This window comes from Arachis duranensis, chromosome 4 (assembly GCF_000817695.3).
Source record: "Arachis duranensis cultivar V14167 chromosome 4, aradu.V14167.gnm2.J7QH, whole genome shotgun sequence".
NCBI classification, from domain to species: domain Eukaryota; kingdom Viridiplantae; phylum Streptophyta; class Magnoliopsida; order Fabales; family Fabaceae; genus Arachis; species Arachis duranensis.
In genome coordinates, this window is record NC_029775.3 from 115,200,158 (window position 1) to 115,216,486 (window position 16,329).

A 16,329-nucleotide genomic window follows, 5' to 3' on the forward strand; every position below is an offset into this window, starting at 1 on the left:
CTTGAATTTTTGCTAAAAAAATTAGTAGTATTTTTTTAGAAAATAAAAAATAGTTTAATTGACTCAAATATTTTACTATGACTTAAAATACCAAAGTTTAATTTTTATTTCTTGTTTTTATTGTACAATAGTTTTTAGTTTTATACGTTCAAACTTTGTCGGATTTAGATTTAACTGAGTGTATTCGCATTTCACAGCTCTCTATTTAATAAGCAACACTCCCTCTAATTTTGAGTTCAAAAATAAAAAATTAGGTATTTTTATTTATGTAATTTGAATATTATTTTATATTTTTCTGTTTATTTAATTTAATTTTTTATATGATAAAAAATATTAAAATATTCAATAAGTATTGATATTATTGTATTTGTATAAATTGATAAAAAAATTCAATAAATATTAAAAATTTTAATATTTGTTCTTCTAATTTTTTTTTACATATTTTACAGGATATATATTCAAATTTTTATATAAAATAATCATAAAAAAATCAAAGAATTGATGTATTTTTAAGAGAAAGACTAATATTTAAAAAGAAGAATATATAACTTTTACAATATCAATACCTGTAGATAATTTTTTTACTTTAATGAATCACGAAAAAAGTGAGATACAATATTCAAAAGTTCAAAGAGTTGCATGACCTTAATTCTTTGGAACGAGACCCTGGAAAACGACTTTAAATTTGATAATATAACACAAATTAGAGAGATAAGGTTAGATGAACTTATCTTAAATGGAGTGCATATCAAAAGCATCTTGACAATTTTTTTCTATCTGACCCCTCTTTTCAAAATTTTGTTTCAAGCTCCGCCACTAAATAATATTTATATAAAATGTTTGTAAAAAAATATAAATATTAAGTGTACTATGAAAACTGAATTCGATAACTTAGTTAAAAAATTAATTAAATAATATTAATGAAACAAATGATTTATCAAAAAATATTAAGTAAATATTATTTATACTATGAAAATTGAATTTAGTAATTTAGTTGAAAAATAATTAAATATCTTAAATTATATAGAGAGCAATAAAAAATGATACAAACCTTGTAAACGGTGAATGGTGAATGGTGAATCATTGAATTTTCATTGTGAAGACTACCGCAAAAGCTAACTAAGTATTCAGAAATAACGAAAAATTAAAGTTGTAATTTATAAGAAATATATTACAATAAGAGATCGTATGAGCTGAAAATTGAATTTGGTGATTTGGGTAAAAAATTAGTTAAATAATATTTATTATTACATAATTGTACAATTAAAACGAAGACGATGACGGAAGGCGCTGTACTGGCGAAAGAAAGGCGAGACAGCGGCGGTTAGGTGCAAGGAAGAAGATGAAAGCTGGGTGTTCTGATTTCTGGAGATGATGAACGAAGAAGATGACGAAATTTACTACTTTAAGATTCAGCTTTTTCTCCCATTGTTATTTTTCCTCAGATCCTAAACATTGAAGCTGATTCTATTTCATTAAACCCCTCTTCCTTTCTCCAAAAACTTAGGTTGATAGATGAGAAACATGAATAATAGGAGAACCAGAGAAATAAACCCCAATTCATAAGTGAATTAAACAGTGAACATGATTTCATGAACATAACAATAGGAAATAAAATTGAGGGGGGAGAGAGTGTAACTAAGCCTGTTGCTGAGACTCCAAGGGGATTCCAATGTCGGAGTTATTGGTGGAGTCCTTCTTGGGAACAGAAACGGCAACGAAAGCCTTGGTCTTACTGATGGGCCTGCTCTTGAGAAGCTGAACGATGTCACCAACCTTGAACTGGTTATCAGGGTCGTGGGCCTGGTACTTCTTCTTCTTCCTCACGCGCCTCTTGTACTTCGGGTGAGGGGCCAGACGAACAACCTCCACCGCCACCGTCTTGTCGTTAGTGGCGCACACCACCTTCCCCTGCATCGACTTCATCGCTCTTATGGTAGGCATGGAACACGGTGCTGATGGTGCTGGGAATGTAGTGGCGGTTGGGGCAGAGCAGAGGGTTCTGCCGCCATGGAGGAATGGGGTGGAGAACTTGGGGATTGACGGCAGTTGGAGAAGCCACATTCTTGGGGACGGATTCGGTGTGCCGAGATTCTTTGGCACACCAGTGCACATGATGTTTATGTTTGGCTGATCGGTGCGCCATTTGAGGGTGGCCGTCGGATCTCTCTGTTTTTTCAATCCAATGGTAGAGATTACTCTTTCTCTCTCCTCTTATGATTGGTTAGTGGTGTACGTGTGTCAGAGGGGTTAGTTTGCAAATTTCACTTTGTAGCTGGTTATTTTTGTTACAATTAAAAATTAGTTGGGTTTATGTGAAATTATTTTATCATGTTTTAAGAGCTAAATTAATGACTGTTAGTGATTATGTTTAACGCCAAATCGGAGTTGATAGAGGAGGGCTGAGAGGGAAGGAAAGGCGCCGTGGAAGGATTCTCTCACGGCTCTGAAGTGCTGACGGGAAGGAGTGAGTTCGGCCAGGATGTTGGAGGGTGCTGGAGGGCGCGGTCGTGAGGCCCAGTAGGTGCTATGGTGACAAGGCAAAGCGAAGGGGATCAGATTCGGAGAATTCGTCGCGTTCCCGTTCCGGTGGCGTCAGCAACCATGCAGCGGTCACATCAGTTCGCCGGCAACCTGAGGAAGCGGTACCATGACGCTGGCGGCATCCAGCTTCTTCCTGTCACCGAAGGGGGAGACACACACATGGATAATTGGGCGTCCTTGGTAAGGCCTGGTTTGCTGCAGCAGAGATAACGCGCTGCGATGGCGGTTCAATTGGAAAGATCTCATCTTCCTCAACCGGCGGCGTCAGCAACATGCAGGGATAACGGGTAGAGGAACCTTGCAGAGGAGGAACCGTGAAGGAACTGGGGGTAAAGGTAGGATTCAGTCAGGGATTAGTTGCCGGGTCGGAGGGTTAACGGGTCGGTTCGGGTGCATGGATCTCTGTTCTGGGCCTGGGCTAGTCTGTTGGCCCGGGTCTCCGTCGAAAAAAAAAAAGACTTTGCCAACAAATTTGTTTAGTCGTCTTTTTCAATTTATGTATTGCTGTTCATCGATTCCGAGTTAATGGCTAACTGAAAGTATCGTCGTAGCTGGCATGGGACGATGCATCGGACGTTGCCTTGGACGATGGTTATGATTCACAGGGCACAATTTGGTAACCATTCATTATTTTTAGTGCGCTCACAGCTTAAGCCAGTGGGAACGTGGGTCTTCAAATTAGGCAAAGGTTTGGTGATGCAGCTGGTGTTTTAGCTTCGTAGAAGATCATGCGTGATGTTCTATGTTTGGACAAAGAATATGTAGCTATAGTAAACTGTTTTGGACTGTTATACTTCCAATTTGACCATATCCAGGCCGCTATATGACTTTATTTTGTAACGCCCTATATTTAAACTGGAAATTATGTTAGAGCATCCATGGTGCTGTATGGATTGAAGTTGCAAATTAGTGTAGAGAGCATCCATGCTGCTGTGTGAATTGGAATTGTAAAGTAATTTAAGGAACACTGATATTTTGAAAAGTTCTTAGTTACACCGGTCATAAGATTCTACCATGTACAAAAAGAGTTAAGTCTAGCAGTTGCAACACATGAACAATCAGAACAGAAAAAGTTGTTGCGAAATCAGAAAAGGCAATCCAAAATAACATGCTCAGGTAGTTCATCAACCCAGTTGGATTCATTCAAAATCAAGAAATTGGACCAACAACTCCATTTCTGGGTGGGTACTTGAGATCTCAAAGACGGCCAGCTTGGGCACACTTATGTTACACTTGCGCAAGAAACCCACCCAGCCGTGGCTAATGGCGCCACAATTGCGCCTTCTCTTGCCCCCGTATTTGCTGTAGACGGCCCGGACGGAAATCTTCCCCGATCTGAGAGTGACCATGACACCATCCTTGACGTCGTCTCCCAAGTGCGGCACATTTGGCTGGGCAAACCAAAATGGAGAAGGAGATGAAGTTAAGGACATGTGTAACATGAATGCAATGTGCATGCAGTCAATCAGAATGAAACGACAACTACTGACGATGGCATTATGAACAATTAGCATGCAATTGGGTGCTTATTTCCTAAACAATGGAATTTAAGTATTTAACAAAAACATACATTACGAACAAATTTCTGTAATGAATCTGAAGTCAACAACCGATCCACCAGATAGCCAACGATTAACAATTAAGCAACAGCAGAGGACAGAAGATGTGGAAAACCCAAGAGGGCACACATGCCAACAAAGTAAGGACCAGCGAAAGAACAACACTTTATGTAGACCAGGTAGGCCGCCACATTACTTTTAATAGAGGACACAGCAGGGTAAGAAAACATATAATGCGGTTCCCAAAGTTGATGAACGTAACACGTGTATATATAGTGGAGAAGGAAAGCCATTACCAGGAAGTGGGTGCCCAAGAGCCTTTTTGTGATGTGCATGATGAAGAAGGGGTGCTGGGACCGAAACGTCTGCTCCACCTCAGCTGCAGCTGCGCTCCTGGGGACATTGATGCACCCCGTTCGACGGCGGGGCGCTTCAGGAGCGCGTGTACGGTTCCGTCGAACCTTGGGAGTCGTGACATCGACGGCTTCATCACCGGACGTGGCATACGACATCTCGACACCCGGTGACTGAAAGATGCGAACGCTGAAGTCGTCTCTGCCCTTGTGCTTGAACAGCAGAATGTTAGATGGTTGTAGCTTGTATTCATGATAGAACCTTTGCCATCCCCTGCGGAGAGTGATCTCTTTCCACCCCTTGGGTGTGAATGCAATCTTGTAGGTATGGTTTGACCCATCGGCGACCGTGACGTAGAGATGGTTGCTATCTTTGGGCAGGAGCTCAATCGGTAACGGCAGACGCTGCATATAAGGGCACATGAGGAGTCGGCGTCGGAGATAGAACAAAATGCGGAAAGGAGAGTCAGAAATAATGGAAAGAACAGAAGAGCAAGCTTTAACCTACCATCGGCCGCGACGGATCTCCTGCCGCTTTGATAACCCTAACGACGTCGCCTTTCGCGAGTTCTCGTACCATTTTCTCGTCCAGGCACCAACAGAGAAGAAGGAGATATTCCTAGTTAGGAGAACACCAAGAGAGTGGACAGCGTGTGAGTTGAGGGGATATGAAGGGTGAATCCTACCTAATTAATTAATTTAGTCAGAGTTCCACCCCTTAGCACTGTGCGCCATCCCATCACCCTTCCATGAAGTCTTCCCGGAGAAGCCAAAAAGTTGGGCCCCCCAACAAGTTTCGTCCCTGAAGAGGAGAGGAGCTTCTAGTGGGGTCGGGTATTAGGGGTTGGGTTTCTGGCGAGTTCGGGTTTTCGTTTTTGTGTCCAGTCAGTTTCTCTGGCCCAATAGCAGATAAAAAAATGGTATTTTCCAGGATGAGGAAACAAAAAAAAAATTTAAAAACCGTAAATATACGAAATAATAAGTGTAATTATGAACAACTTACCTGCTTCGATCGACTACATCAATCCGTGCATCCATCAACGGGCCAAGGCTGACAAGAGGAACGGATTTTCCGCTGACTCACTGAAGTGGAATGATTGATAAGATTAGGTTAAGGCTATAATTTAAATTTTGAATACATTCGGTGGTAATAGCTTTTGTTAGAAATCCGTTTATTGCCGTTGGTAATTGCACCCACATTAATTCCCAATTAATGACCAGTCTAATCAGGTTTAAGGGTTATTTATTGAAAAGATAAAAAAATTTTAAAAGGCGGGAGGTGTTTCGCCAGACTAAGGCGCGTACGTTTACGTTTTTCACAACCCCGAAAAAAAAGCGCGTAATTTTCAAATAAGGGAATCACACTGAGGTACGTACTTGTATAAACCATTCCCTTCGTAATCTTTGTTGATCCAAGCATCTTAGTTGGAATCATGAGTTGTAAATAGTTGCCGAAATGTTCTGGAATCATGCGTGGTAAACGTTAAATGATAACGGCTCGAGACAATTCTGTAATTTTGTCTAAATCGCTCAAACGACTTGTTTCAGTTGGGTGAATTACAGGCATAGGGGCTGAGTTATTGGTAACAACAAACAATTCACGATAAGCAGAGAACGAACCGATGAAAGTAGATATAATACTCGCTACAGAGGTTTAATTAGCTTTTCATAAGATGAAAAGGAGGACGAAACAAACAAACCATATAGATCATTCAAGGCTTTGGTCATCAACAAAAAACGAAAACAACATAAAGATGTCACCCATGTGAACTAGTTGAAGTACCTCTGACACTGTCTTCACCCTGCTCCGGTGGAACGCGTGCCTGGCGGGACAAAGATTTCTCTTTGGCTGTCAAAACATCCACGACACTGTTTGCCAGGACTCGCCAATTTGAGCTTTCCGCCATCATTTCGGTTGCTTTGTCATACAGTCGTTGACCGGCGACGTCATAGTGACGCACGGTCCTGCGAAGCAACTTTTCATCCCGTCGCCGTGCCTTGTTCTCTTCCTCCAGTTGATCCTCCACTTGCTTCAATTTGACCATTAAGTCAACGTTCTTGGCACGGAGCTGGAAGAGTTCCTCTGCCGCCTTTTGACTCCTAGCCTCCCATAACCCCTCCCTCCTGAGAAGTTCGGCCTCAAGGAGGTCAAAATCCGCGGACTGTTCATTTGTACGGAAGATGTTGATCAGATTAGACATCGGTTCTTCCGTGAGGTCGACGGGACTAAGTGTGGGGTCGGTGACGGTCTCCTTCGACATTTTCTCAGAAGTACACAGTGGAGAGAGCAGTGGAAGGTGGCAGAAATAAGGAAGAGGATAAGGATAGACGCAGAGGTGAGAGAAGGAGTTACGGCAGAGAAGAACTGGGAAAGAAGCATTGGGAGGTAAGGTTTGTCGTTAAGGGGCACGTATACATATACCGTGTAAATTGGGAAGCTTCGTCGAATAAAGAAGTAATTGATGTACTTGGTTTATTTTTTGGGAAAATAAACGATTAATATTTACTTAAAATCGTAATTTACGATGTCTAATAACTTTTTTTAATTTTTCTGACTTACTTAAAATCGTTATTCACGATTTCTTGAAATATTTTTTTTTAATATTGTATTATTAGAGGTGAAATCCTTTATCCTGTGTGTTAAACACAACTATGGCCATTTACAAAACGTCAGTGACGTTTTGTGTTTTTTCGATTAAAATAATATATTTTTTACCAAACGATAGTAACGTTTTGTGTATTAATAATTAAAATAATATTTTTTATTATAAAACGTCAGGAACGTTTTGTTTTTTTTATAATTAAAAAATTTTTTTTATTTGACGTTTTGTGCTACCACTACAGCTATGTAAAACACTAAAATAATAAAATATTTTTGTATTTCACATTAAAATTATTCATATATAAATTTTTTTTAGCCCGATTTCTTCTTATCCCATGACACAGTATTACAGTAAAATGTTATAATATTAATGAAAAACACCACTAACAATCCAATATAAAAAAAGTTAGCCCTTTTTTTGGATATTGGAAAAAAGTTGGTGTAATCGTTGAATTGATACAGAACAGCCCAAAAATCGTTAACTCAAATGGCGATTCGCCGAAGGGCGTGTTTTGCGTATTTATGGGAAATTATCCCAATTTAAATATACTTAAATTATTACTAACAATAGAGGAGATGAGAAGTTGTTGATAGTTAACCGCATCTGGATTAAACGGAATTATAATGACTAGAAGCATAGAATATTAATCTACCGAAAACAAGGGCGACCTAAGAAACAAACTAAATAGAAAGTTGAGGGCTCCAGGCTTCGACAGAAACCAACACAACATAGATATGTCACACATGTGCACCAGGTCAAATTCCTCCGTCCCTGTGTTCACTCTGCTCCGGTTGAACGCGTAATGGAGGGGACAAAGATTTGTCGTCGACCTCCAAAACATCGACGACCCTTTGTGCCAGGTCACGCCACTTTGAGCTCTCGGCCATCATTTCGTTTGCTCTGTCATACATTCGGCGAACGGTCGCATCACACCCTTTCTGCTCCATGCGCAGAAACTTTTCCTCAAGACGCCTTGCCTTCTCGTCTTGAGCCAGTTGATCCTCCATGTTGTTCAACTTGACCATTAACTTCAAGTTCTCGGACCTGACACGGAAGAGTTGCTGTGATATTGTCTCAACGCTAGCCTCCCAAATTTCCTCCCTCCTGAGAGGTTCGGCTTGAACGAAGTCACATACGATGGACTTTTCATCTGTACGGACGACGTCGATCATTCTGGACATGGGCCGTTCCTTGAGGGTGTAGTGCCTGGCGCCGTTGTCGTCGCCGGTCTCCTTCGACATTTTCTCGGTAGCGCACAACGGAGAGAGCAGTGGAGGGTGGCAGAAATAAGGAGGTGAGAGAAGGAGAAACGGCAGAGAAGAACTGGGAAAGAAGCGTTGAGAGGGATAGGGTTTGTCATTAAGGTGCACGTATACCTATATAGTGTAGGCCTTATAGTGTAAAGTGAGAAGCTGCTTCGAATACTTTTTTTTTTATTAGAAAATGTGTTATTAATTACTGTAAGTCGTTTGTTTTTTGAAAAAAAAGATATTTATATTTAACGAAAAACAAGGGATAACTAATTTAATGTAGTTTTAAATTTAAATTTAAAGTTATTTTTCAGCGTTCAGGTTCTAAACCTACGTTTAAGATGTCTTCGATTCCCGTGCCAAACCTAAAAACGAAGCATCGGTTACAGATTTACAGCTGGCGTAAATGAAGGCGTGCGTGGCACGGTTCCTGACTTATCTGGTGAGCCGTTTTGCAGTTTATAAGTTCAGTACCCAGTTTTCCTTCCCCTCATCTGGTGATCCATACTAACGACGGTCCTCCTGTAAACTTCCCCTTCCACCACCTATTCATTAAATTTAGATCAAATAGGATGAGATCTAGTGCAACCACCGAGAAAGGCAGAATAGGAGAGAAGGCCGGATATGGGAGAAGGAAAGGGAAAGGGAAAGGGAAAGGGAAAGGGAAAGGGGTCCCACCGCGCGTCTGTCCGCAGACCCTTCTCCCTCGCGAGATATGGGAGAGAATTGCATTAAGGGTTGCGTCGTCGTCCATCCAGGACCTGTTTAACATGCAGGCGACCTGCAAGGTATTTTTGGACATCTGCCGCTCATCTGCGGTGTTCAAGGTGGCCTCCATGGCGGAGATACCCGTCGTGTTCGGTTATGACTTGGAGGACCGTCCTGAGGATGGGTTCCTTTGTGTCAGCGCGCGCGCAGAAAATCCGGGCGCTATATTCCGTATAGGGATGAGAGAATTCTGCTGGATGGGCCGACACGTCACTGGGGTCGACACCCTGCTTGAGGCCGCCGATGCGGGTCATGTCCCAGCCCGCTACATTTGTGCGATGCTGCTGCTGACGCCAGGTGTTGGAGACGGTACGGACGCTGGAAGGGGGGTTGAAATGTTTGAGAACGTGCTGGCTGCTGGAAAAATCGAAACGTGCAGAGAAATCTTCGGGCAGTTGTTCGCAAATCCGCTGATTGGGGTGCACCCGTCGGATCCAGGGAAGCCCGTCGTCTGTCGGTCAACCGTCTGCCCGACCCGAGGAACCATGGGTGCCACCAAGGATTCCTCTACTGTGTCTTGCGTCCACTGCCTTGCCGAGTTCGAGGTGTTGCATTTCTTTAGTCTATTTACTTTCAGATGAAGTTTCGCTGTAACCGAAGCTGAACTTATTTCATTGTTAATGCGTCGGGTGTTTAGGGTTGGGTGGCCTTGTAAATCCCCGCTGTTGTGGACCGTATAAGTGACATATTCGAACCGATGCATATCACAGTTTTCAAACATTTAAACGGTCACACGCATAACCTACGATAGAAGCACTATTTCATTACTTCATTCGCTAATAGGCCAAGCCGAATAAATTAAAAAAGAAAAATAAAAAAAAACGGGCCATAAAAGTTCAATATTAGCGTTGCGACTAATATGTGCAATAGTAATCCTAAACATATGTTGCCGGGGAGGGGAGGCGTCGGTCTATGGTGTCTCCATCCCGTTGTTGCACTGACCCGTAAGACCTTCGACTAAAACGTCGGCCATCTGCCGTATGATTTAATTACGATAAATGCTTCTATAATCAATATAATTATTATAATATATGAATGCATCGGTAAACGAACGGCAGTATATTATATTAAAAGCAAAATGCCACAAGGGCATCTACAAATTCGTCTATCCTCCTTTTGTAAACTCCAATAATCCGTCGTCGAAGTCCCTCCAAATGGCCGGAAGTTCACAAGAGGACAAAACGAAACTGGAGGCATCCATTCAGCACGAGTGTCTGCCGAATGTTCTTCCTGTCGAATTATGGTCGAGTATTGCCGCGATGGTTGCATCGAATTCGATTGAGGATCTGTTCAACATGCAGGCGAGTTGCAGGTTATTTGCATCTGCATGCAATTCCGACGCCGTGTACAGGCACGCGTCGGTGTCGGTGTTGCCTATCGCTTGCTTCCTCGACTACTCCGGTACGCCTGCAATGACATTTCTTCGTCGATGCGCCATAGCGCGGAATCCGGCCGCTATGCTCCGCGTTGGGATGTCTCATTTATTCTGGTGTGGCCACCGCAGAGGTGGTATGCGGACCCTGACCGAGGCAGCAGATTTGGGCGATGTGGAGGCCTGCTACATCGCTGCGATGCTGCTTCTGTCGCTCGGCGACAAAACAGATGATGAGGTCAGCCGTGGATTCGAGCTTTTTTGCGTCGTTCGTAAGTCCGGCGAAGTCGAAAGGTGCAGGGAGGTCTTCACGCAGGTGTTCGCCGGTCCGTGGTCCGATATACCCCCGGCGACCCCAGAAGATTCCGTGTCATGCCGTTCCGGTAGTTGCCGTACCCGTGGGACCATTGGTGACGACAGCGATCTGTCCACTGTGGCGTGTGTGCAATGCCTGGCCGAATACGAGGTGCGGAAGTTCTTGGGACTTATTGCGTTTAAGTAGTTTTGTAAACCCCAGCGATGGCGATGCCGATCATGCTAATTGCTATGCGTGCTGATGGTGTATTTTACCTTATTCTTGTAATCGCATAATATAACACCATGTGTGTATTAATTTTTTTTATTAGTTATTATCGTTTGGCTTCGTCGTAACGTAAATCCCTAATTGTGTTTCAACAAGCTAAGAAGACAGAGAAAAGTATGCATAATTGTGTTATCCGTGTTTAAGTTCCATTGCAGAATATCGAAAGGGCGACAGAACAAACATAGGAAATAAAGGGATCACACTGGCCTCGGCGGAAAACTTGACATCCAGACATCTTGCATGTGCAGCCCATCAACTACCTCCGGCGCCGTCTTCATTCTACCCGGTCGGAGGACGACGAGTACGACGACGGAGCAAGAAGCTTTGCCTTTCCTCCACAACGTCCAGCCGGCGTTCCAGCTCAGACCACGGAAGAGAGTCAACCTGTTGTCGTTCATGGCGCTGGGCAATTTCAGCTTGTAATTCCTTCTCAGTGAGAACCAACTGTTGAAGGAGCGCGTCATTTTTTCGCTTCTCTGTTTTCAATTCATTTTCAAGCCGTCGCTTTTCCTGCACCTCTTTCTCCAGTTCATCCTTCCTTGCCTCGAAGACGAACTTGGAGGCCATCAGCTCGACCTTTGCCTGGCTCAGTTCTGCATTGGTGGTCACAAGTGTCGCCTTTAAGTTCTCCTCCCTCCTAACCAGTGCCGCCGCAACGAGATCACAATCTGCGGACCTATCATCTACGCGGATGATGTCGATAAGTGCGTCGATAGAGAGTTCCACGAGGTCCTCTGGACTAATGGCATGTTCTGTGATTGATTGCTCCGACATTTTCTCGGAATAAGACGACGACGACACTGTGGCAGTTATGGAGAAGGGTAGACTGAGAGTTGAGAGAGGGAGTTACGGCAAAGAAGACGTGGTTAAGGGTTAGTAGTTACTAGGGTTTGTGGTTGCGAATAATGGGCACGTATACACATATATAGTATAAACTTGCTTGGATGGGTTTTTAACGCAAATAACGTGTTAGAAGTGGGGTTTATTCACGAAAATAAGAGATTTATTTAAGCAATTTCGGTTGAAAAAAAAAAGTTAACGATAACATTAAACATCTCTTCAACTAGCAATTAAGGAACGCAATTAAGCTTCTCATGAATATAACACAAGAATCGAATAGTCAACATTTAATTTGTGCCTCGATAAAAACCCTATCAGTTGAATTGGACAGCACAATAGTATTTCGTTCGTCCCATATTAATTAATTAACTTATCCTTTCCAGAACCATCCCTAGAGAATTGGAAAGCACATAAGTATTTCTGTCGCGCGGACCCCACGCTCAGGAGTTAACGTGTACTTCAAGCCGAATTAGGTTCATAAGCAGGAGTGCAGGGATGCGAGGGTCAGGTGTAGGGGTGTGGTGTACAGAGATATGAAGAAAAGAGCTTTCTTCTGTCAAATCAACCATAAAAAAATAGTTATTGCAATTTATCGGAAAAAAAATGACCATATTATTCGATAACTTAATCTTATGTGATCACTGACGATTTTTATTCGGTTTAATATTCCATAATGTACGGCATACGACATGTATTTAATTGTTTTATCTGGTGGTTTCCTATAATCACGATTATCGACGACCTCCATTAAATTTGCAAACAAAAAAATGGCATTTACGTTTCCCAATTCCCATTTCTCATTTCCGGATATCTGCGCAAGCGGGAAAATGAAATCCAGAATGGCCACCGTCCTTTGGCAAAAGGATGCCACTTCTAATTGTACGTATAGGTTAATATGGGTCTAATTACATGAATTAATTGTACTAAATATGCGGTATTAACCATAATTTTCTGCAACGAAACGAGTAACGCGCTAAGCGGTAAAAATTAACTAATGTCACTGTATATTCTACTGTTGGCAACGAAACGATTTTCGTGTTATACCCTTATTGTCATTTTTTTTCCTTTACCGGCCGGATAGTATCGGTCGCCGTGTTGAAGCAGGCATTAAAGATCCTATGCTCCGACAGGGGTTGACGGAGTGTTTCCGGTTTGCCCGCCTGTGTAGATGGCTTCATCCGATGAGTGAAAGAAAGAAAGAAAAATAACTGAAACGATGCGGAATTTATATATTATATATAATTAAGAAAACCCAGTTTTAGTCGGGGGTTACAGAACATGCGAAGAACAGCTAACGAAATAAACACTCGGACGGTAGATGCCGTGGTTCATATAGCCCCGACATCCTCTCCTCTGTGGCCGGTGGGATCCTGATAGTCAGAGCCGTCCGCCGTTGCCGCAGGTTGACCATACAGTTGGCGGACCAATAAACCTACCTTGATCTCCACAACCTCAAGCCTGTCTTCCATTTCACGCCACGGTGCCATCTGTTGTTGTTCCCGTCGACGAAGATCGGCAATTTCCGCTTTCAAAGCGTTTGCTTTGTCTTCGAGTTCGCGAACGGTGGTTTGGTGCTGTTCCAACTCCGTGCGCAACTTCTTTTCCAACCGGCGGCCTTGCTCCAGTTGATGCTTCCTGATACTAGCCCTGACTTTGGCGGTGATTGCCTCGATCCTGGCCGTCCTTGCTTCGTCCTGTGACCTACGAAGACCATCACTCAGAAACCTCATCCTCTGTTGGAGGGTGTTGATTAGCTCTGCCGTCGGGTGTTCCTGGAGGTCGCCCGGACTAACGGCGTGGTCGTCGAGGGATTCGTGCGACATTTTGTCGGATGAAGACCGGGAGGTTTGGTAGACGATAACGGCCCTTGAAGCTATGACTTTTCTCTCGGATGTGGTTATGGATAAATATAAGGAATGTTAATGAATTGTGACGGACGTGTGGATTGATATACATTAATAATAGATAAATTAATACATTTTATTGTGGTTAATTAATGTGCGTATGGTATTCCATGAGAAAACGAAGATATTAATGCACCTGGTGGCTTTATCGATAAACGAAGAAAAAGCATGTGAAAACTTCTGCTGCATCGATAACGCGCAATCCGGTATGATTGCAAATCTTTGCAATGTGACGTTAGAGTAGACACGAAGGGCTGAAGGTCTATCGACTGCTATGAATAACGTCGCAGACAGGAGTTGCGTTGATCTCGAAAAAAAAAACTTTGTTACTTGACTATGCAACCAAGTGTAACCGAATGAGAGGTCAGTGACTGGAAACAATTGTATTTTCAATAACTTAACTTTTTAATACTACACAGAAAACACAAAAATAAAAAATATGGTACAACGAGGCAAACAGTACGAAAACGGCAAAAGAAGTCAAATAGTTGGGAAAAATATTACATAATAGTGACAATAGATATATTACATTGGATGACCAAAAAAATATTGAGAACCCATTCCTATCCAATCAGTCAAATAGGTGGACAAACAGGATCAATTCATAATCAGCCCTACAATGCACGCACGGAATATGAGCAGCACCTCCGTCACCGTCGTTTACGTCCCAGCCTCTTCCATAGCGTTGATGGCGATAAATGTCACCCATGCTCCCACGGCTTGGACATGCATGCGAATAACAGACTTGATTCTCTTGGTTTAGCATCGGCACGCGACGCAGGTGTCTCCACGTCCCCTGTACAATGCCGCGGAACACCAACTTGCAGTTTGTCAGGGCACCGGCCGCCTCAAGCCCACGAAATGTTTGTAAGCCCATGTTCTTTGACTCGGCGTCGTCGCGTAGCATCAGCATCATCACCACTATGTACTGGGCTGCGGAATGGCCCTGGGCTGCGACAACGTGCATGGTTTCCATCCCCGCAAAACGACACCCGCCTATGAAAAGGTCGGACACCGCAGACCGAAACAGAACTTCCAAATGGCCGCTCTGCCTGCATCGCGCTAAGAAGTTTCTTCCCGGATGGTGCATGGGACTCACACTCCACCATCGCTGGTCCCAAATTGGAATGTTGGCGCATCTGTAAACGGAATCCTCATCCCCTGCATTACGCGCAGCGGTGCACGACATCCTGAGACTGCACAAGTCCCTGACGGACTGTGCTGCGGTCCTTCCAGCAATTAAGGTCCATACATCGTGGGGAAGGTTGGCCGGGCCTGTCGGACGATACATCTCTTCCCCTTGTATTGAGCGCCCTCAGACGAAAGATAAACGGTCGTTTATGTGTAAATACTGGATAACTGAAAGGCTCCAGTCAGTTATCTCAATGGCTGTTGTTTACGGTGTATATATAGTCACCCGGTGCCGTGTGCGATGGTATCCCATCGGTTGTGTACCGTACATCTACACCTAATCAGCTACAATCACGTCGTCTCGGGAGCCTGCCGATTGAGTTTCCCGTCGGCTCACAGAGGGGTTCCTTAGCCCACACGTTCCTTAAGTTTCTCTTTATGTTTTCTTATTTCATAATTTAATATAACTATTTAAGACTAATATTTTAATAATATTAAATAACATGATTCTGACATTGTTCCAAATTCCTGTTGTTTAATTTTAATCATAGGATATTTATATGTAATAAGTATCAGTTTACCTAAATAACATTTACATGATAATAAAGAAGATAACCGTTAAAGTTATACGTCCAAACTAAACCGATACATAAAATGTCAATAATAAACCTAATATGCATTACAATCCTAAACCCTAGCTATGTCAACGAACCGTTCCACCTCGTAGTCGGCGCGACAACGAATGCACCCAATATGGTTGGCGCCTCCGACACCGTGGATGGAGCCCCGCTCTGCAGCCCTTCGGCGGTAGTCATAGAGAAGACCCATGTGGCCTCGGGTCATGCATCTGGTCGAGTCACATACTGTATGTTCCTCTCCCTTATCCGGCATTTGGACTTCATCTGGCCAAGAAATTGTGAGGACTGCGAAGCAACTCGAGTAACATGCCGGAAGTAAGTTACCTGCTTCGAGCGTACGAAAAAGTTCCAAACCTTCTTTTTGGGCGTCTCTGTCGTCCCTTCGGAGGAGCAACTCCATTGAAACTGCGTACCTAGCTGCGTCCAGCCCATTCGTTGCTGCCTTTTGCAGCATTTCCCATCCTACAGGGTGGTTACGTCTTATGTAGAGCTCCCGCAGCGACTCCCGAAACAGAAGTTCCGGGTGACCAACCTCAATGCACCTCTCGAAAAAACGTCGCCCAATAGGGTCCCGCATCCACACCCAATTCAGTTCATGCGGAGGTGGTATGGCAACCATCCTGAGGACGCTATCGTCGTCGCCTACATCCCGCGCAACGCAACACGTCATACGGAAACGGCACGGGTCCTCAATCGATGTCGTCGCCACTTTAATGGCTATGGCTCCCCAAACGTCGCGGGGTAGTTCAGAGGCGTTACAGAACCGCTCCATTGACACTCTCCT

At 43.4% G+C, this 16,329-nt stretch overlaps 2 protein-coding genes across 2 annotated transcripts in view; one reads left to right on the forward strand and one right to left on the reverse strand.

The window, feature by feature from the left end:
• The window catches only part of LOC107486763 (inositol hexakisphosphate and diphosphoinositol-pentakisphosphate kinase VIP2), a gene marked incomplete at its 5' end in the record, with an annotated part of 99,466 nt that overhangs the window by 61,508 nt on the left and 21,629 nt on the right, over positions 1-16,329 (forward strand).
• LOC107486762 (30S ribosomal protein S17, chloroplastic) lies at positions 1,509-2,258 on the reverse strand. The gene has a single exon (XM_016107335.3). The coding sequence runs from the start codon at positions 2,113-2,115 to the stop codon at positions 1,639-1,641; it is 477 nt and encodes a 158-aa protein (XP_015962821.2). The 5' UTR covers positions 2,116-2,258; the 3' UTR covers positions 1,509-1,638.